This window comes from Pavona decussata, unplaced genomic scaffold, assembly GCF_977016875.1.
Source record: "Pavona decussata unplaced genomic scaffold, jaPavDecu1.1 SCAFFOLD_262, whole genome shotgun sequence".
NCBI classification, from domain to species: domain Eukaryota; kingdom Metazoa; phylum Cnidaria; class Anthozoa; order Scleractinia; family Agariciidae; genus Pavona; species Pavona decussata.
The window spans coordinates 196,550-222,225 of record NW_028145665.1 but is presented as its reverse complement, the minus strand read 5'-3'; the positions used below and the strand labels follow the sequence as shown (position 1 = coordinate 222,225).

Below are 25,676 nucleotides of genomic sequence, written 5' to 3'. Positions count from 1 at the left end.
TGCATTGTGGGCTAGTTCTGCTCAGAGATTGCGTGACAAAACGTTCAAACTCTTAAAATATTTATATGCTTTTTATTAAACGGGCTTATCAAACGAGTGCAGGGTTCTCTCATTTGTGACCAAAACGTGCGAAAAGAAATTTTTAGCAAAATTCAGGTGAAATAAAACTGATAGAGAGCGAAAGCATGTTTCCTCTCTCGTTCTCGCATAGTAACCGGGAGTCACGCTTCATGACGTAAGATATTATCTACAATGACCCCATGAGTCATGACCGGTTAGGGACATGCCATTTTCTTTTTGGGAGGGGGTGGGTATGAGAAGCGGGCAATTTTTATCAGAATTAATTTTTTTTAGTTAGTTAGTTAGTTGTTTTTTTTAGTTAGTTAGTCTTAGTATTTCTCATATATTGTATAAGGATCATTTTTTAATGAGGTGATTTGTTTTTATATGGGGTCTTTAGGACTCTTTAACAAATCGTCCTTAATGCTATTTTTTCTATATTTTCCTTCCTTAATTGATTGATAGTCTTTAAATTGCAACAAATAAATAAATTCAAATTTTCTTTCTGTCTTTCTTTCCGTTACTTTCCGGTCAGTCAGCTCTAGCCTGAGTAAACAGACGCCGTTTCGAGGCGATGTCTGAGTGATAACTCCAGAAATACAGTACTGATGACGTCGTAATTTCTACCCAGATGGGCCCTGTTGTTCAAAAGTAGGTCAAAGGAACGCTAGCTAATCTCCGATAAAAAGTTAATCGAGGTCTCCATCTCGTTCGTTAAAAATGTTTTCCAAAGCCACTTCTAAGCTAATGGTAAAGAAAATCTATGTCAAAACGAAGGGACAAAATTATTCTTGAAAAATCTTTATTGATTAGTAATAAACTTGAACCAGAGTTCACTAAACCAGGATTAGCTTAAGGCGGGGGTACACGTAAAAGCCTTTTTCACGCCGCTTAAAATCGATTTAATGGAAGTATCTCATGGAAGTATCTCGTTCTCGTTTCAAGCAATACAAAAACCCTATCCTTAAAACAGAAATCAATGTTTTGGGGTGTTTTGTAAATATTTTGGTGATTTTTAGGTATATTTGGGAGGAGATAGTTTTTCTCAAAAGAGTGGTAAAATTTTGAGAAATAAGGAATAGCAAGAGAAAATGAGAAATAGTTAAGATTTGATGTAGTTTACAAATTAGAATTTGAAGTTAAAAATTGATATATGGACACCCAAACAGTCCCCTGCCAACCTGAAATGCTCTTGGGTTGGGGGCAACTGTCTGTTGGTGTTCCAAAAATAATTTTCTTTCTTTTATCCCTTCTTTAAACCTCTTAAAATTCTATTAAAATTCACGTGTACCCCCACCTTAATTGGGCTTGGAACAGCTGGACCCTGATTATTATTCAACATATTGTAACACTGCCCAAATATGGTCATGGTGAACTCGATATTCGTCGTCCGCAAGTAATAGATATCCTACGATGTCAGCGTAATTTCGCGTGTCGGAGAGAAAATTGCCAAAATAAAAATCGTCTCTTGTAGCTTTTCTGCAATAAAACTGTGCTTTGTTAATTATCAGTGTGTTGAATAATAAAACAATTATCCTGCTGAACCTTGAAAAATATCCCCTGATTTTAGTCAGCCCGACCTACGGCCTCGTCGGCCATGTATGAGGCGATAGCCTGCGCAATTTCGCAGGATAGTTGCAGCAAATTTTCCACGCGACGCGCGTGAGGCTTCGACTTTTTTTTTCTTTTTTATTTAACAATTTTTATTTGCATACATGACATGAGATTTACAATACTGAACACTATTAACATTACTTACAATACACAGAGTACTAACCACAATAACTATATCTACATTGTTAACAATACTTACTATACTTACAAAACTATAAGTGCTTACAATGTCCACACTACTTACAGAAATAACGCTATGTCTTTTAGCGAACACTTTTTCTTATTTTTACTAACAAACATTACTTTACATCAAATACAATTTTTACAAATCTTACACTGATTCCGTACTGAAAATGATCAAGCTAGAAAGCAACTGCTAAAGATTCTTACTAAATTAAAAGAAAAAAATATATTTATATAAAGCAATTTTTAAGGAAGAAGAACTGCCCATCTAAGTCGGCTAAAATTTGACAAACACTTATTAGCGACAGCAATCTGTTGTAGAGTCTGAATTTTATCGGAAAGTCGTAAAAGGAAGCTCTGGAAGCTCAGTACACCTCCGCCTTTGCTTGTACAGAAGATGTGGTATTTTGCTATGAGTATAGAGTAGTTTAAAGCCTGCCAATATGAAGATTTTTTGAAAAAGCCGTAAAGTATATTACTTTGATTTAAAGAAAGCTTATCATGGGTCTTTTGTAGCCACCAGTCTTGAAATGTATCCCAGAAGGAGTGCACTTCGGTGCAGAAGACGAACAAGTGTTATAGGGTTTGTCTCTCATTTTTGCACAGAGGACAGATGTCACTTTCGGCCATTCCATCGCGGTGTAAGCTAAATTGGGTGGGTAGTATGTCTTGTATAATTTTATACTGAAACATCACTAGTTTGACCTCTTTTGTAATTTTAAACGGTAACTGGTATACTTTGTCAAGTGTTTTTTCGGTAAAGCCATGTCTCAAAATTTTATTCTGGGAGGTTGGTGGTTCAAATGTATCTGTTAAGATTGACGAGTAGATAGAGCCAGTGGACAAGTTTGTCACGGAGTTTTCTTCAGCGTTGGTATGATCCTGCGGAGTTATGATTTTTTTCCGCAAAGATGGAATGGCAACCATAAAATGTTGTAAAGGGCACCTGTAGGTTATACAAAGTCTTAAACTCAGAGTAGCTGCAGAGATTTCCGTGTCTGTTCAATAAATCACATACGTAGACGATGCTGTGGGAAAACCATCTTTTGTAGAAAACCGGTTTCTTATCAATGAAAATATTGCGATTGTTCCAAAGAATTTCATTTTTAAAGTCTGCTTCATTTTTCTGCGACTTTTTGAAGTCATGCCGATACAACAGAATTGAACGGTAGAAAGGGAAAAGGTTTTCCAGCGAGAGCATCTTAGGATCGTAATTGCATCTGGTTAAGAAAAAGAGGTTACCGTGTTGTTGGACCATAACATCAGGAATAACTTTCCAAGAGGAGGGTACCTCGTTTTGGATTCTTTAAATCCACGCAATTTTCAAAGCTTTCTCCATGATTGCGAAGTCACGCGTTTCCTTCTTTCTCCTATGATTGTGCTTCTTTTAATTTTCGCGGACTTGCCGTCCCAGATGAAATTAAAAGTGATCTTATTTATTTGTTCTACGTATTGCTTGGGAGGCTTCGACTTACCGCTGTGCCTCGTAGAAGATTTCTCGAATTAAACGACTTCATAAATCGTGCAGGGTAGCGACGTTTCTCTTGTTTGGTTGTTGGTATTCAGAATAAACGTGATGCTGAAATATCATATCCAGGTTCAAGAAGCAAACGATTACATTCTGCCTAAGGTTAAAGTTTATCTCCACCCAGTTGGCGACAGCTATCGAGCAAACACGAAAAAGAGAGAAGTGAGTACGAGAAACACAAGTTTATGGATTTTAGAACAAACAGCGGCTTGACGTTTCCCGTTTGGCGTTAGCCGTAAACGCAAAGCTAAATCTCTCTAATACCGCTTGTAATCGACGTCAAATCGGGCCCGACATTAGCGCTAGCATAACCATATGGATAAAAAATCTCCTTTTTCAACTTGACACTTTTGCTTGTGCAGGAGTACCCAACGACCCTTTTAGAGAAAATGAATCGTATGTTGCACTTAACACCAGCTGAGTGTCCCTACGTCAATCTAGCTTACTATTTAACGTTCCTGAGAAAAAATACCCGCTCTTCACTCCCAGCGAAAAAGACTTTTAAGAAATGAAACTCCAAGCCAGCTGTAAGTGTGATGTCTGTCAACTAGCCAGCAAGCAAGTATGCTTGTAGGTACGCAGCATCTTTGTGTCATCGGCAAACATGGCAACCTAGCTCGTCAGGACCGAATCGGGCGCCGGCCGGACAAGTTAGTTACATAGATGAGAAATAACATCGGGCCTAAAAAAGAACGCTGAGGTACTCCGGAGCTGACAGGCAGAGGATCAGAGGTTTCAACCAGCACTGTCAAACGTTGGTAGCGACCCATCAGGAAAGAGCTAAACCACTGCAAGACGCTGCTTCCAAATCCGAACTCGTGCAACTTTTGCGGCAGGCAGCCATGGTTCACCTTATCGAGAGCCTTAGACATATCCATGTAGATCATGTCCACCTGTTTTCCGTCGTCTAGTAGGGAGCCCACGTGGTCCAAAACTTCCAAAAGGTTGGAGATGCATGATTTCCCTCTAATGAATCCATGTTGACAATCTCTTACCACCTCCTACAGTCTAGCTCAGTCTATCTTTGAAGTGTTAAATATACATCGCTCCAAGACCTTGGTTACCAGTGACCGGGTAAGGAGATGGTCCTGTAATTCTCTGTGCACTCAATCTCAATCTTTTTAAAAGCAGGAACAACGTTAGCTTCCTTCCAGTTCTGGGGGAAAGAACTAGTGCTTTTAAAATGACTTGTTAAACAGCTTACAAAGAGATGGTAAAATCACAGAGGTTGTTTCCCTAACAAGTTTCGCCGGGATTTTATCAGGTCCTGTGGCTTTCGTGACATTAAGGGCTTCGAGCACGGATTGGACTTCGCTAACCGTGAGCGTTAATTCCGACATTGATATCAGGAGAGGCTGGTGCACTGGCAACGCTTTCAGATGAAGGGGGGGGGGGGGGAGGGGGTGTCATGGGCGAAAACTGATGTGAAGAGGAAGTTAAAAAGATTGGCTATTTCCCGAGGATTTTCAGCTGAAGATCTTGACGGCGTACAATTACCTGGGTCAGCGAATGTTCTGGCTGATATTGGCGTCGAGACTCGATCAGGATTTGTATGCGATTTGGAATTCAACTACAAAATATAGACCAAAAACGCTCTAGGTTTGTGTTGAGGTCGGACTTGATGGAACCTAGAAACTCATCACGGCTGTTCCGCAGCATGTGCATTGTTTTGCGCAAGTTTTTTTTAACTTCTCCCTTAGGTGGCTCGAGGGAGATAATTTGAGCTTTTGTCTTATAGATTCCTTTTTCTTGATCAAATTAAGTATGGCACCAGACATCCAACTTATGGGATTCCGCCCCTTAAGCCTCTTGGTAATAAGAGAACGCTGCAAGAAACGTGTCTTTCCATTGATGCTAATCAGTATTTATATCGTCATTGGCTATGATCGAAGAGAGGTTTATTGCTGACGGCAGACCCCCAAAGTCGCCTTTTGCATATTCGTAGACAAATCTTAGGGTTTTTCGTAGGGCTTTTATAAAAGTGTTATACTGGAAAATAATGACGCTGTGGTCTGTAACAAACCTCGTATCTTTTGGAAACAATCAGTGTCGGTTACAGTGATACGGTTCGACACGCTCGTGATTACAACGTCAAGTATGTTGTTGCCACAAGTGCGTTTTTCATTGAGTTGTGTCAAGAGGTGGTCGTGAAGGGTTTCAATAAAGGCTAGTTCGTTAACACCCGATGCGCTGTCAATGGAGTCCCAGAGAATGTCTGGCAAATTAAAATCATCCGAAATTACCATATTGTCGAACTGGTCACAAACTTCACGCAGAAAATTATCGAATACATCCATCCAACTTGGGTCTTCATTGGGTGGCCTATAGCAAAAACAGAATAAAATTCTTTGACCAGTAAGCCTAGTAATTTCGGCAAAAATGATCTCAAGCTGTTGCAGCTCGGCTTTCGATTCAGGTTTAAATTCTTTGACAGCTTTGAAGGTGGCTGTTTTGATTGCGATAAGAACTCCACCACCACCCCGATCATACCGATCTCTCATAAATATTGTAAAACCAGAATGCAACATTTCAGAGTTGCTGATATTTTCGTTTACTTGATGTCTCATTGACGCATATAACGTCAGAGTTTTCAGCGTACATCAGGTCATGAGAGCGATGGAGGTTACACACGGATTGCCAGTTTGTTGGGCTGTCTTTGTGATAACTTTTTAAGCTTAGGGCATTCATCACGAGGCAATTGATCATACCAGCAGTCGAAGCAGTAACCGGTCCAGGGCTAGGATTGATGTCACCGGACATCAAGAGGCGAAAGGTAGCACCCGAGTTGTGGTAGTAACAAAAGTGGCACATTTTTATTACATGGCACGGTAATAAGTGTTGAGTTAATGGCAAAAAACGGAAAACGAGCAACGGCTTTCACAGAGCTCTTCAAGTGACGACCTGATTTCCTTAACAATGTCAATAATCCATCGAAGGAGCAATCGTTCTCTGGAAAACGGCAATAACAATTGTAAGAATGAAATAAGGTAAAAGGAGTCCAAGATTAGCGGTACCTCCAAGACTACAGGCCGTTTGACCACGAGTCATCCTTCTGTCATTATATCGTTTTAGCCCTTGCGCATGCTCTAGGGGCCGACTTTTCTCTCCCTCCACCCCGCGCGCCTCAATCCATTCTCGTATCTAATCTTCTCTCTCCACAAAACACGTAAAAAGCGACTGGGTACGAGTCTGCCCTTTTCCAGCCAAGCACGGAACACACCTTTGAGTGCTAAAAAATGGTCACACGAGTGTACCGAACAATTAACGAACCCAGGAGCGCTTTACACGAGACAAATGAGAAAACGGAAACGAAGTTGTCTCCTTTTAAAATTTCCGTTTTGTTAACTCTGTTAACAGCACTCGAAATACTATCGAAGTTCAAACATTGTAAATCTACTTTCTGTCTCGTTGGTCTGGTCTGCACTCGAGTGATGTTCTGGCAGCGCCTGGGATTGATTCAATAAAGCTGATTTTTTGTCGGCCTGCCAAGTCTCCCACGCTGTGAATTTTGGTCTGGATTTAGCAATTCCAGTAATTTAAATAATAGAGTAATACTTAGCGGCGAATGTTATCACTTTTTACCAGAAAAAATTCTTACTCTTGTGTTTTAATAGTAATGTATCAAACACAATCAGTGTTTCATCTGCTCTCCAAACATCGAGAAATGGGTTGAAAAACGAGGCGCAGCTTAATTATGTTTGTTCTTCCTTTGCGAAAGTCACTTGAAATCTTTGTCTTAGTGTTCTAGGAAAGTTTTTAGTTCAGTTTCAGCGCCGTTTTGACTCTCAACCCACAAAAATCCCCATGACACAGCCCCTTCAACGACGGTGGAACTTCACAGTCTATAAGGAATGCCAAACCTGTAGCCCTCAGATTCCGAATCGAATTGAAATTTAGAATGTTGGTTTATCGGGAGAGGCGAAAACTGAAGCACCCGGAGAAAAACCTCTTCGAGCTTTGACGCTCAAAAAAATTGGAAACTAACTCGTAAAAAAAACCCTTTTGTATGACACAATAATCAGCTGCAATACCGCTGACTGGTCATTTGCGCTGTTACAGTTTTGTTACAGTTGCCCGATAACTAAACCGAAAAAAAAAATTAAATCCTCCACATAATGTTAGTGTTACGAAATCGTAAACGAAAATATCACACAAACCCCCTTACCCTCCCCACCCCTCCCAAGAAAACCTCGCGTGAAATCAAATCAATCAAAATCAATGTAACAACACGACAACCAGTTGATAAGAAGTAACCTCATAATTTAATTTTTCAATTAATCTTTTCACAACTGTAACAATTAAAAATGAAACTCCGCAAGTGCAAAAGATGGAATTCAAATTTTGTTCACTCGTGTCCAAAAAATGAACTTGTCTCTTCAACAATAGAGCCCAGGTTCTCTGGAGCCATCGTACTGCTCAGCATCACGGAGCTGAGGTCCGTTGAGCTGTCATGGCCCAGCGGTCTTTCAGATAACGCATGCGTGTCATGTGAAGGAAGAGAAGGCAATGAGTCAAGCGAAAGAGGCTCTTCAACACAGCTGAACATGGCGTGATGCAAGGTAAGCAAACTGCTCATGTCTCTCTCGTGTGGATACGTGGTTTCAGTGTGGTCGGAGTAGAACTCACTATCAATTAACTTTGATGTCGGTCGAACAAATGAGGGCGGCGAATAACTTCCAGAAAACACAGAGCCTTCATTCGGACAAGTGTCAATTGACGAAGCCAGATTAACATCGTTTGAACCATCGCAATAGTCTGACCCGGCTGTAATAACATCATCCCTGCTATGACTTTCACTACATTCTTGTGAATTAACCTTACGATCAGAGCCAGCCGGTTTTTGTTCACCAGTGGATCGTTTTCTCGATCGTTTAGCCTTGTTTTGAGTTTTACCTTGTTTAGCAAGAGAATTCTGTAGCTTTTTCTGTTGCTTTTCGTGTTCTCTGCAAGGGAGATGCTTTCTGAGGCAAACCTTTTGATTGAAGGTCCTTTGGCACGTATCACATTTAAATGGTTTGTTTTCAGAATGAATAATCTTATGCTGTTTAAAGTGATCTGGTCGTTTGAAACCTTTTCCACACACCTAAAAGAAATACGAAACAAATACTTAAGCAAATACATACTAAGCACCCCCTCCCAAACAAATTAAATGAATTAATAAACAGGCACTGGGTTCACGAGGATTTGCGGCGCAGAAACGTACATTCGTGATATGAGCAAGAGGCCAATCACGGGACATAAAAGACATCGTTTTTCTCGGTGTGAAATTCGCTATCTCCCAGTAATTTTTGCATTGTTTTCACACGAAGTTCACGCTCATAACGTTTGTAAGGGAATCTGGAAACGACGTCACAAGCATTTCTACACGGAGTTGAGACAGTCTTAGGGCGCGTTTATTTGGAACATAAATTATTCTTTGTCTTCTGAAAAAAGAATGCATTGAATGCAAATTGTATCCGTTGCACGGTAACGAAAAATATCCATATGGCCAAAGCAAAGAATCGAATTCTTATCAATGTTTTGGGAGAAAAATATATTTAATTGATTTTGGAATATCTCGATTATGTCTCCAAAAAACGATCCCTTGGTAAAGTGCGTCATTTTCAACATTTCCTTGACCTTGTCGGCCCCTCCCTCCTCCATCATCAGTGTTACGCGATTTTAGGGATTATGTTTACCTCTGAACCGACAGCATCAGCATTGAAAGGGGGAGGGGAGGGAGGGGGGCAGACTAGCGGTGAACTGTTTTACGTTTTCAACCTGATCGCGTTATGTAGGGAGAATACTTATTTCGGTGAGAGTGTATCAACCTTTTTGCAACTGCAGGAAGCTTTGCGTTTGATCACTGTGAACATGTCCACTTACAAAAGGTCTGACTGTGACAGACAACAAGCAACACAACAAGACAATTATCACCTCACAGACGAAAGGTTTGTCGTTTGAATGTGAAACAGAATGCATCTTGAGGCCGTAGGATTTGGCGAACAGCTTGCCACAGGTGTGACACTTGTACTGACGAATGCCCGTGTGTTTAGTGGTGTGAGTTTTCAGACCGGAGGAGTGGTTGAACGCAGCATCACAGTATTCACATTTGTACGGTTTCTCGCCTGTGTGCCTCCTCCGGTGCTCCCTCAGTGTACCTGACAAACCAATTCATAAACACTTGTTACAACATCAACTGCAAGTTGGTCAGTCAGTTCACAGGCCTTGCTATAAGGCTACACCGATACCAATACGAACGATAAAAAGGTATTCGATACTCGAAAGCAGTATCGGTTCCTTCGGTCAGTAAGAGGGACCTTTAGGCTGGAGAATGTGAACAACTCTTGTTCGGAGAACTCGGATTTTCTTTTTTCCGAGTATGCCTGTGTCACTGACGAAAAAATACTTCTATCAACATCGAGCACGGGTTTCAAACCTAGTCCGCATGCGTTAGATTGTCACGTGTCGTACCAATCTTGTTTCCAGATTCTTCTTTCTTGCTGCGGCAAAGCCGAGTGAGAGCTCTGAGAATTTCCCTGCTAAGAGAGTGTTCTTTCACTTATTTTGAGCCTTAACGGAAAAGTATACTCTGCTGGTAGAGAAGCTGAAAATAACACTTGTTTGAAATTCAAACGCTATACAAACTCGTATTCCGACCACGACCCGGCCCGCAGGCTTTACAGCCTTTAAGCTTTATTTCAACCCGTTTTCCGGCGTTTTGCGTAGTTTTGGGAAGAATCTGCATTACAGCGAAAGGTGCTTTTACGTAGGGATTTGATTGAATTAGAGTTTTCGGCGCGGTTGAAGTCATACCCTGTCATAGGTCTAATTCAAGTACCTGTGAAGATATCGTTTCTGCTCAGATGAAGTTCCTTCCAAACTGACTCAAAGAGACACTGAAACACAGCTAAGTCGATATGTTTAACAAGCAAAGGACTTGGAAAATACGAACATCTACCTTAGCATAAAGCACTTCCGACCGCAAGTAAACTTTGAACGTATAAATCGTTCGGGTTTCCTGTGGCGAACTGCAGATCTGCATACCACACAGAACGTATCCACCAAGCCGGCCTATCGTATGATTATCAAATACAAGTCAAAACTATCTCAAGATACTATACTAAGAATACCTTGTCGTGATGAAAACAAAAACCCACCGATATGAAATAGGAAACACGTTAAAGAGTAAAGATTATTGTGTTTAGAGGGAATGCACTCACGTTGATGAGAAAACATCTTGTGGCAGACATCACATTCAAATTCCTTGACCCCAGTATGCCTGACAGCGTGCCGCTTCAGATACGCCTTGTCTGTGAAGTTAGCATCACACACAGAGCATTTGTGAGGTTCCTTTTTGGGCTGTTTCGCGTGAATACGCTTGTGTTTCTTGAGGAAACTGGTCGTCATACAAATCTGATCACATTCATCACACTGGTACAGCTTTCGACAGTCTGTGAAAAGTTTGGTAAATTCACAAGGTTTACCAAGGCAACTTTATTCTCGGTCATTTTCATCCATTATTACGGTTCTGGATTCTTTCAACTCCACCCTCCCCACCCATTATGACTAATTCCTGTCTCGTTTTGACAGGGACTCTACCACTTGTACCCGGCAGTTACTCTCACGTTATGACTCGAAGGTTAGTATGACAGCATTCAATAATAATTATGGAACAACTTTTCACACGTTCAGTATATTTTTCTTTGTGAACAGATGTAAACAGATATATTACTCGGAACTACCGGCAGAAAGTCTGCAAAAACAAACACGTGCCTGCCTAAAATCCTCGTCAATTCTCTTGGGAAGGTTGCCACATTTTTACCCTGCCTTCAATTCCCTTTCTCTCCCTGTTTCAATAATGGGTTTCAATAGTGTAACAAAACCTTTTCAAAGCAAGTAAATGCTGCAAAAAATTAGTTTCATGGGAGCCTTAAACATTACATGTAGTTCATTAGTTAATTTGTTCATTGTATAAATGTTGTCAAATCATTAGTTTGATAGCCAGCCAGTTACAGTAGTTCGTTAGGTAGCCCAGTTGGTTACATCAACTCTCGGAATGCGGACACCTTGCTATTATGGACACCCCGATAATACGGACAGCACTGAGCTAAATCCCCGGACGAAATAAATTACAGACGTTTGACTGAAATAAATTCCCACTTTTACGGACTCCTCCTATTAAGGACACTAACACACGGTCCCGAGGGTGTCCGCAATAAATGGAGTTGACTGTAGTTAGTAAACTAGCCAACTAGTTTCTTCATTGGTTGTTTTATTGGTTGATTGGTTGGTGAGTCAGTTGGTATAGCTGCCAAATTCGCCAAACATTGATAGAGACACTTGGAAAACATTTCTGTCAGTAGCAAATCTGGACAAGGGACCAGAGAGGCCTGCGAGGACTGGAGGGTCAAAGTACTTTGAATTCTCAAACATTTTACTCTGCCACTAAGGCCCGGTTCATACGTCGAACTTTACATGAGCCGAACCTAATACCTATTAAGGTCGACCCAAATAATTAAGTTCGGCAGTTGATTCAGACGTCGAACCTAATTCAAGTCGAACTTAATTAAAGCTAAAGTGAGAAAGTAGATTTTCGTGGTCAGCGGCTGTTGTTTTTACTCAACAAGATTCAAAATGGCGGGAAAGATGAATTCTGACATGGAAGAGCTTGTTTGGTAAAATAATAAAGACAGGCCAAACACGGCTCCTACTGGTCGAGATAGGAAGAATATGACCTATAAAGCTAATTTGCTCTTACGAGTACGTCTTTCAAAGATCTCCCTTTTCTGTACGAACGTAAGGAAGGGTCTTTGTAGATCTCCCTTAGCAGAGGCAGATTTTCTATCAAGTGTCATTTACCAGGAGCCATAATCAGGGATGGAGACCGTAACGAGATGCCATTTTGACTTGTGGGCCTGTCCTCATGTGTTGAACCAAAAAAAATCTATTTTTAGAAAAAAATTACGCCATACGCGCGTGCGCGCACGCGTGTCAACGGCCAGGATCGCGCGTGGAGAAATTGAAATTTTTTTCTACCCGTTGAAAATGGCGTCCAAATTTTAAAATTCTGCCAGGAAATATCTCCTCAGTGCCCACATGAGGAGGGGGGGGGGGGTATTTTTTCTAAAGATAGATTATTTTTGGTACAACTCATGGGGACGCGTGGACCCCGTGGACCTCCATCCCTGATTATGGCTCCTGTATTTACTCATCTGAATTGTTTTAGGTTAGGCACAGAAGGGCGATATTCCATAACAAACCTCAAAATGTTTTTGCGGGTTTTTAGTTTGTTTTGTAGTGCCGACATTCTTTCGCGGAGGTTGACTTCTGAAAGAGTTTTATTATAAGGTTATCGAGGTAACCTCTGTTGCGTAATCTCTGTTTGAATAGAGTGATGTTCTCTTCCAATGTTGTTTTTGAAGATTTTGTTCTGAGAAGTCTTGACGCTTCGCCTTTGATATAGCCTGTATTGGAAAGTTTCTGTCGGTCTGAAGTGCGTGTGCACTTCAAGAAAAGATTCTTTTTTTTTTTTTTTAAGATTCGCATCTCAGACAAGTATATTCAGTTGTTTCGAAACAAGAAGAACAAGCACATTCCTCTTTTCCCGCCATCTTGTTCAGAATGAAGTCCTTTGAGCACATGCCAAGTCGATGGAATGCACAGACCTCTGGGATAGATATAATTTATATAATTTTCTGGGATAGATATAATTTATATCATTTATACGTAACGTATGCATTTGGTTCGGCACATGAAAAGTTCGACGTCTGAATCGAAGTCGAACTTTTGCCGTTCTATTCGACTGGCGCAGTCGAATAGAACGGCGGGTCGACCCAAATACAAATCTGTCGATCCTAGCTGATTCATACGTCGATCTTTACATGCGCCGAACCAAATGATTAGGTTCGGCTCATGTAAAGTTCGACGTATGAACCGGGCCTTAAACCCAAAGTTCCAGATCCACCACTGTGTTTCATGATAAATAACTTACTGCACGGAAATGTAGAATTGCTCTCTCTTTTGCAAACATTACCTGAATTCTCATCAAAGTGTTTCCTCAATTCATCCCAACGATAAAATTTCATTCCACAACCCTGGCAGCCACAGCAGAATTTAGGAATATCCTTACCACTGCCTGCAAACACAAAGCAACATTACACTGATCAGTAAACAATAATTGAAGAGTTTTCAGAAAGACTAGCATCAGTGCCTTTTTTGCCATGAAAAAGAAATTACACCAGATAAGCTCTATTTTGGGAAAGAGACTTGTTATCACATGAGAAACATTGCATGCACAAAATGCTAAACAAACAAGAAATAACTTATTACTTTTCTTGAAAACACAAAAGAACTGCACAAAGAAATACTGACACTTTACTGAATTGTTTCATTCATAACCACAAATGCTTTGCTTGACTTGGTTCAGTCTTGTACAAAAAAGAAACCAGGTGAGAGTAGGTTCTTCTTTTATGTAAGTCTCTTGAATTCTATCAAGAAAAAGTGCATATTGATGTTTCCAAGACTTCTGGCCCCAGTTGTTCAAAGGCTGGATAACTATCCAGTGGATAAGTCACTATCCAGCGGTGCAAATGTACTCCAAACAACGCTTCTGGCAAGTTTTCCACATAATCCTATACTTAAAATAGACATATGCTTCTTTTTTATACAAAAATTATAGGGCTATGGAGAAATTCTTGCACACATTTATTTGCCGCATAGCGATCTATCCAGTGGATAAAATTAGCCACTCTTTGAACAACAAGCGACTGATAGGGAGAATTAACTGAAGTATTGTAAATTATATATTTGAACCTACCTAATTTAAGTACAGGAATCAGAATTTGGGGTCAAAATGATAGAAATGAGCATTTTGGAAATTAATTTCCAAGTGTTATTAGTGCAATTTGGTTAAATCGCTACAATAAGGTATTACAAACCTTGTTTGTTACATGTGGCAGTGTGGCTGGTAAAGTCATCTTTAGTCGTGAAACGTCGACCACATGTTGAGTTTGGTAACTTTATTACAGCCGAAGATTGTACACTTGGACAATCAATATCATTCACGACAGAACCTGTCTTCATTACATTGTCCACATCTATGCAAAGTTCACCTTCAGAGTAATTTTCATCAGCTGTCTGAAAAAGAAAATGCCAGAGAGTTTGTTTTAACTTCACAATTTGAGACCTGAGGGCATAACAGGCCTAAATACATTTTGATCGCTTTTTTTGTTTTAGCTTAGATACACCGGAGTTTTTGCATGTGGCCTTGAATTCCTTCAGGAAACATTGCTCCAATGTTTCATCCATTGCTTTGCGCTTTGTTTGCAATAAAAACCAATGATTATGGGCAAGATTTCCTTTTTTATCACAAAACAAAGTGCAAAGCAGTGGATAAAACATTGGAGCAATGTTTCCAGAAGGAATTCACAGCCACATGCAAAAACTCTGGTGTAACGTTTTATGGTCGTACGTCGGAACGATAGATAGAGAGAGACGCAAGTGCTAGTCAACTCCTAGTTTAATGCAGGCTTCTGTGTTCTGAGAGTTACAATGAATCAATAAAGTACTTTATATAAACACGCGATATACGTGGGGTAATCAGAGGTGTCGATTACACTACTATAATTATCATATCAAGATCACGCAAGTTAGTGTCACAAAACAATGTCACAATCCGGTATCGTTACATCTCCCTTTTCTTAAAGTTAAGTGTTCATGACATAATCCTCATGCCAAGCTGGTGGTTTCTTGATACGGGAGGACCTCCGCATTTGGACAGCAGGCTGGTTGTGATTGATAGCCAATTCTGTGTCTTGACTTGTGCTGGGAGGCTTTGCAGTCTGTGGATGATCGTGCGAAAGATCTTCTTCGACAGAAGGAGGTGGCGGTGTCTCAGCAGTTGTCCTGAGCTGACGCCTGTTGCGACGGTAGGGGCGACCGGCAACTTCTACTTCATACGAGCGGTTTGGAAGGATCTTCACACAACTTCCAAGAGACCATTTAGTTTCACCAGGGAGTTTCATTCTGATCGCTTGACCTGGCTGTAGTGGTGTTAGCGGTTGACTCTTCGAGTTGTACCGCTGCTCTTGTGTGGCTTTGCGCTTTGCCAACTTGTCTCCTGTCTGGCTGTCTACTTTTGGCTCCAGCAGTTTGGTGTGGGTTGGCAACAGCGTTCGTGTTCTTCTGCCCATCAGACGTTGGACTGGTGAGGTTCCTAAACCTTCTGACGGGGTGTTTCTCCAGTCTAAGAACGCCAGTAGAGGATCGTTGTTGTCGGCTCGTGCTTTCTTCAGCAGCGCTTTGCAAACTTTCACGGCGTTCTCCGCTTTTCCGTTCGACTGAGGATAGCGTGGGCTTGAGGTCTTGTGCTCAAATCTCCACGTCTCGGCGAAATTCGCAAATTCAGACGAGCTGAATTGTGTCCCGTTGTCTGTAACCAGGACTTCCGGAATACCATGTCTGGCAAACTGGACTTTAAGTGCGTGGATCACGCTTGCTGACGTTATTCGTTTCAGTTCCTGTACTTCGAAGTAATTCGACCAGTAGTCCACCATTATCAGGAACTGTTGTGGTCCAAGTTCGAAAATGTCAGCTCCAACTTTGGACCATGGGCGACTGGGCATTTCATGTGGCTGGAGTTCCTCTCGGCATTGCTCTGGCTGGTATGACTGGCAAACGCTGCACTTCGAAACGTAATCTTTGACTTCCGCATTGATTCTTGGCCAGTAGAGTAGCTCCCGGGCTCTCCTTAGGCATCCACCGATTCCTATGTGCGACCTGTGGATTTCTTTTAGCATATCAGCTCGCAGCGATTGAGGAACAACCAGGCGTTCTCCGCGATAAACCAGTCCACCATCTTCAACTAGCTCGCTTCGGCTGTCGAAGTAAGGTACAAGCTTTGCAGGGCAGTCTTTTCGACATAATGGCCACCCTTTGTGTATCGCCCCAATGAGTAGCTGCATCTCTGGGTCATCTGCTGTGACTCGTTTGAACTGTTGTAGTCGGTTGGGCGATACAGAAAGTCCATCTTCATGCTGAACTTCTCGTAAGGCGCGTACTTCACTGCTGTCGTGCTGGGCGTCCTCGGTTGTAAGCCTGTAGGCACGGCTCAGGGCATCTGCAATGAACATTAGACGGCCTTTCTTGTAATGAATGTCCAGAGAGTAATTTTGTAACGCCATGCGCATTCTCTGTAGTCGTTTCGGTGACTGCTGTATAGGCTTCTTGAATACGGCTTGTAGAGGCTCATGGTCAGACTCGACGTGTACGATGTCTCGGCCATATAGATACTGGTCAAACTTGTGACAAGACCATACGATGGCAAGAAGCTCTTTCTCGATCTGGGCGTATCTGGTTTCAGTGTCTGTGAGCGCTCTTGAGGCGTAACACACTGGCTGACCTTTCTGCATGAGGACAGCTCCCAGACCTGTTTCAGATGCGTCGCACTGAATGGTAACTTCTTCATTCACGTTGTAGTACTTGAGTACTGGAGATTCAGTTAGGTACTTCTTCACAGTATTAAACGCGATACTGTGCTGCGTCATCCACTGCCACTCCACGTCTTTATCTTCTAATCTCCGCAACGGCTCTGTCATTTCGCTCAGATGCGGCATGAACTTAGAAAGGTAATTCACCATTCCAAGGAAACGTTTAAGTGCTGTGGCGTCTTCTGGCTCAGGCATGGCAACGATCGCTTCAATCTTCCGGGGGTCGGGTTTGAGTCCCTCGGGAGTGAGCAGGTGCCCCATGAATGGTACGTTTGTTTGAGCACGACTGACTTTCTGTTTGTTCAGTTTCAAGTTCCATTCTCTGCATCTTGTGAAGAATGATCGCTCATTTTGTTCTAAGCTCTTGTAAGCTTCTTCAGTGGTGTCGCCGAAACCAGCGATAACAAAGTCATCAGCAATGACTTCTACGCCTTGAAGTCCCTCCACAAATTCGTGCATGGTTCTTTGCCATACTTCTGGAGCGGAACTGATACCGAAGGGCATGCGAAGCCAACGGTAGCGTCCGAAGGGAGTGTTGAACGTCGTTTTGTAGCTTGACTCGCGGTCTAGTTTCTTCTGCCAGAATCCGTCTTTTGCGTCAACCACTGTAAAAAGCTTAGCTTTGTCAAGTCGAGTAGCGACCTCTTCTATGGTAGGCATCTGGTAGTGCTCTCGCTTGATCGCTTCGTTCAGATCCCTTGGGTCCAAACAAATTCGAATTTTGTTCGGCTTTATTACTGCCAGCATACTTGAGACCCATTCTGTTGGCTCTGTTACTGGTGTGATGACGTTTCGCTGTACTAATTCGTCTAACTTTTCCTTGATTTGTGGGCGTACTGCAACTGGTACTCTCCTCGGGGGGTGAACTTTCGGTTTTACCCTCTCGTCCGTGATAATTTTGTACTCGCCTGGAAGTTCTCCAAGTCCTTCAAACACATCTTTGTATTCTTCAAGGATCGTGTTACTTTCTGGCGATATCGTGAGCGATCATACGTCACAATCGGCTAGCGTGACGATTCCAAGCGCGATACTTGTATTGAGTGATAGGATAGGCTGATAATCGCCATTTACAACATTAAAAGTCAGAGTTTTCTTTCTGTCCTTATGCCAGACTGGGAGGTTTATCTTTCCGGCGATTTGTTTTCGTTCACCAGTGTAGGAAACGATTGATTTGTTGCATTTCCTGAGCATTTCGACAGTGTCATCTCCAGTGATTGATTTGTACACTTTGAGTGGTAATAAATCGCATTCGGATCCAGTGTCCACTTGAAAACGGACTACATTTCCGGCCTGTCGTCGGTTGACGTGCAAATTTACAAGGGCTTTGTTCGCACGGCTGGGCTGTTCTCCAACGGTGCAAATTTCATATTGATCAGGTCCATCATCTAATTGCACGGTAGCAACAGTCTTGCTTCGGCAAAGCGATTGGTAGTGATTCATGTTGCCACATCGGTGACATTTCTGACCAAATGCCGGACATTTTTGCTTTGCGTGTGACGTTCCACATCTGCCGCAATTACCACGCGATGTCTGTTTTTGATGTTTGCTGTTTGCTGCACGCGATGGCATCGACGGTCTGTTGATTTTCGAGCGACCCTGTTTCAACGCATTGACGTTTGCGCTTGCACCCATCAGCTTCACTTGGTGCTCCGTTTGTTCGGCTGCTTTGATAAGATCGACGGCTTTTTGCAGTGTCAAATCATTGTATCGAAGCAGTCTCTCACGCATCTTGTCGTCTCGAATTCCTAAAACGATCCTGTCACGCAAAATCTCCTCTGGGGTAATGTCCTCGTGTTGGCAGTTTTTAGCGATTGTTCTTAACTCTGTAAGATACGCTGCTATATTCTCGCCAGGCTCTTGCTTGCGATTGTTAAATCGGTAGCGTTCGTAGATCACCTGTGTTCGCGGTTCGCAGTATGCGTCAAACTTTGCTAGCACGTGTTCTATTTTGGTTTCATCTTCGTCCTCTCCCCATTCAAAGGCATCGAAGGCTTTCGTGGCATCTTCTCCAATAACTGACAAGAGCGTAGAAACTCTTACCAGTGGCTCCTGTTTAGAAATTCCTGTGGCGATTTCATATCGTGAACACACTTTCTTCCACGCTTTCCAATTTGTGGCTACGTTGTCGTCCATGACAAGCGCTTTTGGCGGTGGCAAGTTTGCAGGAGGCATGAATATTTGTGCAGGCGGAGCGGGCAAGATTTCTGGAGCTTCTCCTGGAGCTTCTTCAGATGTCCCTCCTGCCGGCATCGTGGTTCAGGTTCTGTCTGACACCATGTAACGTTTTATGGTCGTACGTCGGAACGATAGATAGAGAGAGACGCAAGTGCTAGTCAACTCCTAGTTTAATGCAGGCTTCTGTGTTCTGAGAGTTACAATGAATCAATAAAGTACTTTATATAAACACGCGATATACGTGGGGTAATCAGAGGTGTCGATTACACTACTATAATTATCATATCAAGATCACGCAAGTTAGTGTCACAAAACAATGTCACAATCCGGTATCGTTACATCTGGTGAATCTGAGCCAAAACAACAAAAAGCAATCTGAAATGCCTTTAGGTCGGTTTTGCTCTCAGCCCTTCAATTTAAGTGAATTTTAAGCAATTTCTTATCAAACTGTCAAGCTAAATTATACTCCTCAGATTAGTCTTTTCCAGAAATTACAAACAGTAATTTTAAGAGAATAACATAACAATGGTAATAATAACGTTGAATATTAATACTATTAATATGAATCTAGACATGACAACCCATCATTAGTTTCACAGTGGGTTCAGGCACAGGTACAGAGTCTATTTTTTTAGCAATTGAACAACAAAGCATGTAAGTCATAAGACTATAGCAATCCAATTAAATTCCGCTATGTAGGGTAAAATCACTAAGTATTGCTTCACGCCAAGCATGTAATCTTAAGTACTAGAGTAAGCTCATGCCATTATCATTCACTGAGGCATGATTTAGCATTTGCAGTCTAAGAACTCGCTTTTTCAAGTTATCAATTTTAGCTTTCCCACCCACTCTCTTCCATGGCAGTTATGATTTTGTTGTAATTTATATGTATGTTTTTACCATTTCGTTTCTGTTTTATGTACTGTATTTGTAATCTTATTTTACAGGTTTATGATGGGCCTCTAGTTACTGTAGTTTATTTCTAGATTAGAATTACCGGTGGTCATTTTCCGGGTTTACATGTATGTATGTGTAGGATTTCAATAAACTGCCTGATCCCAAAAATATGAGGCTCAAGTGAGTTTCTGTGTTTAGAATAGTGTAATAAAACAATGCACCAATACATTATACATTATCCTACAAAGAGGAAGATAAAAGGACCAATTTCTGTGACTACATGTATATAATATGGTTCAACATCTTTTTTTGGTTTAAAATTATCCAGGCAGTTTGATTTTTATTTCCCTTTGTCTCAGATTATGTAACTGTAGTCCATGTGATCTTGTCATGAGAAGGAGCCATGTCTGCATTCATGTGTTAAAGTACATGTATTTGTGCTTGAAGATTTGCATGAATCTTACCATAGCAACAACCAGTGCCTATGATAAATAATATGTAGAAGTTGTGGTTGGCACCGTAAGGAAATGCAGACAAGAAACTCTGAGGTTAAGAAATTCAGAAAAGAAAGGAAGTTCAACATGGATGCATTTTTAATGAATACACGAACACAAATATTTAGACAAAAGTATGGGATGAGCCTGACTACAATGTATTATTGATTCCTAAAAATGCTAACCAATTATCTAAATTTCTTTAATGCCCCTCACCTTTTTGTCCTGTTGCTGTTCTAACTTTGCACTTTTCCTGTTATTTATTTTAGCTTTTCTTTTCTTGTAAGGAGTAAAATCTTCATCACTGTCTGTAGCATTATCTGGTGTGTAGGATGAGTCTGACATCTCATCATCATCATCATCAGTCTGACCCACAACAGCACATTCTGACAAATAGAAAACAAAACCAAACTTTCCTTTAAATAAATAAACGAAATAAATAAAATAAATTTTAAAAAAAAGTCTTTATTCATCACATAAAAATACATACATGTATCAGATGTTACAGTCATTTATTATATAGACACAAGAGTTTTACTGGAAAATACACCACTCATAAAATTCATACGAAACTACATCGGGGACCTGAGTGGTGTATTTTCCATATTCTCACTAGTGAGGATATTGATGATGTCACTTCCCACTTTTTCATGGCTGTTTATGCAAACAGTTGGTGGAATATGGCAAGCGATAAATTTGTCTATATAATAAAAAGAAAATAACATGGTTGCTTGAAGATATGAATTTTATTTTCTCGGGTTGAAAACCATATTTTACCACTCAAAATAAAATTCATATCTTCAAGCCGCCATGTAATATCCTCTATACAGTGCATGTAAAAAAAAAAGGAAAGAATATGCGCATAGAAGGAAAAATACAAGAATGTAGTATAAAAAGTGTAATATTTATTTATTTACCAAGCATTTGTTGCAAGGAAAATGCTATATTTTACTAAAAAATGTTATTATTTAACTTAAACCGCAAACGTAATTTTTTTGTAGACCATTGTGGTGAGGTGTTTGTCAATGAGTGGATGTATTAGTGGTTAAGACAAGGAAATAGATCAGGGTCATTGTAGAGGCAATAAAAATGGCCAAAGACCATAAATAGGGGTTTGAACATCATCCCAAGGTTGCTTACAGCTGCACATGTGGAAGTTTGAATTAGACTTGTCTATCAACTGAAGAGATTCCCACAAAAGGGGGCATATATTGTTTTTTGGTGAAATTATTTTTCACAGGACCTCACTAATTCTTTACATACAGACTTGTTTTGACATGAAGAATGTTGTCCTGTGATTTTTTTCGCTGTTTTTTTTTGTCAACAACTAATTTTTCGGCGAAAAAACCCTCACCCGCTCAGAGGTTTCATATACATGTACTCACTCCACAATGATTTTGCTTTAAATTTATATTATTAAGATTTCAACACAAACGAACAAGGCAGTCAAACTCTGTGATCACAGGGGAAACAATAGGGAAACACAAACTAGTCTAACTAGTCTACTAACTATGTGTAGAGAGTAAGGAGAATGTAAGTATCTCCATGGGAGAGTCTCCATAAAGGAAGGTTCCAACTGTGATCTCACCTGAATTATGGCAATCTTTAATGTGTTGAGTGACATCTTCATACAACACAGAACAGAAAGGACATGATGATGACACAGCTTGATCAACATCTTCTAAGACAGGAACATGGTTCACAAATGCTTCTACATCAATATCCAAGTCTTTATCTGACCCACTACTACCAGTATCTTTAAATGCTTTTGACCAATTATCTTCTAACTTTGCATTTTTCAGTTTTGTTGGTAACCTACTCTTACTGTATGAACTTTTTCTTTCAGCATTTTGCTGCTGTCTTATGGTTAGTATCTTTTGTGAATTTCTCTTTCCTGCTCTGAGATGAGCCTTAGCACTCCTTCCTGTAACATCTGTATGTAAAATGCCCTCATCTGTATGGTTTTCCTCATCCACATTTTCTACATCAATTTCTTCATCTGATAATCCATCTTCAGAATCTGATCTTGATGATACTTCTTTGTAAACTCTCTTAACTCCATTTCCTTTCCTTTGTTTTCTAGTTTAAGATAACAAGCAGTGTATTCAGATTATTCTCATGAATAACTGTAAACTAATATATCAAGTTCTTTAAGTCAAATTTCAATTTATCATTGTTGAATCTCTTGTACACAAAAAATACCCTCAGGATGAAGAAATAATAAAAGTACATGTAGTCATCTACAGAAGACTGTCACTTGTATGCTACATGTATGAGTGATTTTAAATAGTGTTTAACTGTGAACTGGTTCAAATGGAATGTTATAAACTTTAAGGTGGTCAACTACAAAGGGAGATGTTACATTAATTAAAGGAGGCAACACAGCGAGACTGGGTCAAATATTTTCCCAACAGTCTCTCTCCCCACACACCCTGTGGGATAAAGGTAGGAAGTTGCTGACATTTCATACTATGGTCTATGCACATTAAAATATTATTGACTTTTGGCCACAGAGACATGAACTTGCAGCAGTACTGATGAACCTGGGATGACTTCCTCCAGGTTGCATGAGTTACAAGTTACAAGTTACCTGTTACAAGTTCATTTCACACTGAAGATGGCAGAGGCAACTGCCGAAACATGTCTGTTGTAAAACTCAGGAGTGTTGTGTTTTTCATAAAATTAATTTCCTCACTGCTTTTATTTAGACTATTTGATTTTACCGTACAAGAAAGAGCCTCATTCTTTATGTCATGAAGGTCACAACCAGCAAATCTTATTCATTTTTTTTTTAATTTTAATGTTAACTACTAAATAAATAGACAAACAAAAAAATAAAAGACAAATGAACAAAAAATAAATGAGTAAAATCTTGCACCTTTTAACTTGTGAAACGTCAGAGGTCAGGGTATCTTCACCTTCATCATCCTGAAAAATATGTTAATATGTATATGTAGCTTAATAGAGGGTTTGAAAAATTCCTAGTTGGATTGATCCTGAATAGTTCCAACTGTAATATAAGATAGATGACCAGGATTTTGCTACATCAATCAAAGATCAGTTTATATTGGTTCACTTTGGGCAGTAGTTTGGACCAATCTATATTGTTGAAGAGCCGATTCCCTTTCTATCAAGTTTTTTATTCCTTGATGAATCCATTTTGCTTTTGCAGATGTTTAACAGGCCTTATCCAAACCTGTATTTTACCCTTTTCCTAACACTAGAAGCTTTAACATGTTGAAAACAGACATGTATGCAGCCTAATATGTGGCAACAAATGGTAAAGTTTGACACCGTAAAATGAAATGTTAAACAATAGTTTTTCCCTCCTACTGATGTTTAGGAAAACTGTTCTGTGGTCCACCTCATGTTTTTATAGATAGCGGGAAAAACTTTTCTCACAATTTTGGGCTGTTTATAAACACAACTTCCACCAAGTAAACAGTCTGTTGGCCTGAATGACACGCACACCGTGCTCAATGCGAAAACCTCAATAGATTCAATACTAGACTTCTAAACATTTATACAAGTTTCATGAACAATTCTTTTTTCAATAGAAACCATCGAACAGATGAACATTTCATCTTTGTTGCTTTTGTCACTGTAAATTATATGTCAACAGAGAAATTGCTAAATTTTGTTTGGCGGCGAACAAGCAAGATCTGGTACATGTATATGTTTACATTTAGTGCCAAATTTGCATAGTTTTACATGTAGATTAACTCCTGTCCTGGTAATACTGCACGTGATTTTATTGATTCCATTTGTCTCTCGTAGGCTTTAATTTTAATGACTTTTCATGCATGAATGAAAAAGAACAGCTCTTGCAAAAAAAAAATTAATGTTAAGCAATAATTATTTCACTCTCTAAAATAAAATAAGCCATGGATACAATTAATCTAACTGGGTTATTGGATTATGAATTATCAATTGAACAAGCTCAGTTTTGCCAAAAGAGACCATAACAGTGCAGGGAACATTCTATGCTATTAAATTCTACACTACACTTTAAATCTGAGCAACGTAAAAAACGTCTTGATTAGCCTGAGAATGTAGCACAATATTCGGAGAATTATCCAATCTCCATAATGATCACCTAATCACTGAATGCATTTGCAGTTTTACTATTTTTCTTTTCTCGGTTAAAACTAATATCCGCGATCCCCTTTCCCCGATCTCCGATAATGATTTTCCAGGAAACCTGACAACGTTGTCCTGCACCTAAAAGTCCAATTCCCCGCTACTTCTCGGATTACTACACTGTATTTATAGCTAACAGTGCATTATCAATACGACCTTGGTAGCCATTTCGAATCTAAATTGGCTTAAAAAAACTGATCTCAAAACGAACGGTTCCTTCAAAATAAATTTCTGTTATTCACGAAACACAACTTTTCACACACGCTAAACTTCTGACGCAAGTAAGCTTACGTCCCTTTATTAACCGCTTGCATGCAATAAACAGTAAGCTTACTTACAGGTAAAGGACTTTTTCTCTCGCACTGTTCCGAGAGTTTCTCTATTATTGAGTGTAGCTTTAACCTGCAACATTCAATGAAGCACTTATTACGGTCTAGACATAACACGCATTTGTGATTTGCCTGAAAAAAAACCTCACAACTCCCTTACCCACGTTTCCCTGCCGCCATCTTGTTTTGAACTTTGAATAAATACTTCAAGTACACCCACTGAAGTGACTCACGCCATCCCAGTCCACCCACCGAGTACAGACAAAAGAGATTGGGTAGATATTTTTCCAAGATGGCGGCACATGGATAAAGGAGGGAAATACAGGAAATACCCTTAAAAGGAACTGAGTGATGCCATGGAAAGCCACAAGGCAAAACTGCTACACATCTTAGAAGATGCACTGGTATGATAGTCTTTGCTGAATTATGGGGGTTTGTTTCCATACTTGTGGCACACAAGCACGGCTACATGTTCCGCCTGTCTTGTCGATAAAAGCGGGAAATTCGACACGTTCGAACGTTTGTTAGTGATCATAAAGGGACTCCCCACTTCGGGGTTAAGGCAACTGAAACTCTGTTTAGGTATCAAAAAATATTCAGATTATATGAAATTGCTATTGAAGGAAAGTGGCGCTTTCTTGACTTGAAAGGGTCATAATTATGCCATTTGCGGTCGTAATAACCAGCTGATTTTGCTTAGCAGTAAGCACTACCCATGGCGCACATTCTCCACCACGGGTTGTGGGGGTTGATACTTGATTCACTGTCAAATAAAGATTTGGAAGGA

The 25,676-nt window shown here is 40.3% G+C and overlaps 2 protein-coding genes across 2 annotated transcripts in view; one reads left to right on the top strand and one right to left on the bottom strand.

The window, feature by feature from the left end:
- Window positions 1–7,624: 7,624 nt before the first annotated feature.
- On the bottom strand, window positions 7,625–25,092 carry LOC146455969 (uncharacterized). The gene is made up of 10 exons (XM_085093591.1): window positions 25,050–25,092; window positions 24,899–24,962; window positions 23,299–23,348; window positions 22,009–22,499; window positions 20,637–20,806; window positions 14,305–14,503; window positions 13,401–13,502; window positions 10,588–10,818; window positions 9,302–9,525; window positions 7,625–8,468 (listed from the first exon to the last, which is right to left on the bottom strand). Exons 1-10 carry the CDS (start codon window positions 25,067–25,069, stop codon window positions 7,731–7,733), a joined length of 2,289 nt encoding a protein of 762 aa, XP_084949717.1. The 5' UTR covers window positions 25,070–25,092; the 3' UTR covers window positions 7,625–7,730.
- Window positions 25,093–25,152: 60 nt separating this feature from the next.
- The window catches only part of LOC146455968 (mediator of RNA polymerase II transcription subunit 23-like), a 43,208-nt gene continuing 42,684 nt past the window's right edge, over window positions 25,153–25,676 (top strand). Inside the window, exon 1 of the mRNA XM_085093585.1 lies at window positions 25,153–25,293. Coding sequence (XP_084949711.1) covers window positions 25,246–25,293 — 48 coding nt within the window. The 5' untranslated portion in view covers window positions 25,153–25,245. The remainder of the gene's footprint in view (window positions 25,294–25,676) is intronic.

Excerpts from the sequence above, each read along its gene's own strand:
- LOC146455969 (XM_085093591.1), bottom strand. The coding sequence starts at position 25,069 with ATGGCGGCAGGGAAACGTGG. Across the intron at positions 24,963-25,049 it reads ATGGCGGCAGGGAAACGTGG|GTTAAAGCTACACTCAATAA; the intron begins GTAAGGGAGTTG and ends TGAATGTTGCAG. Across the intron at positions 20,807-22,008 it reads TAAAGATTGCCATAATTCAG|AATGTGCTGTTGTGGGTCAG; the intron begins GTGAGATCACAG and ends TCTATTTGTCAG.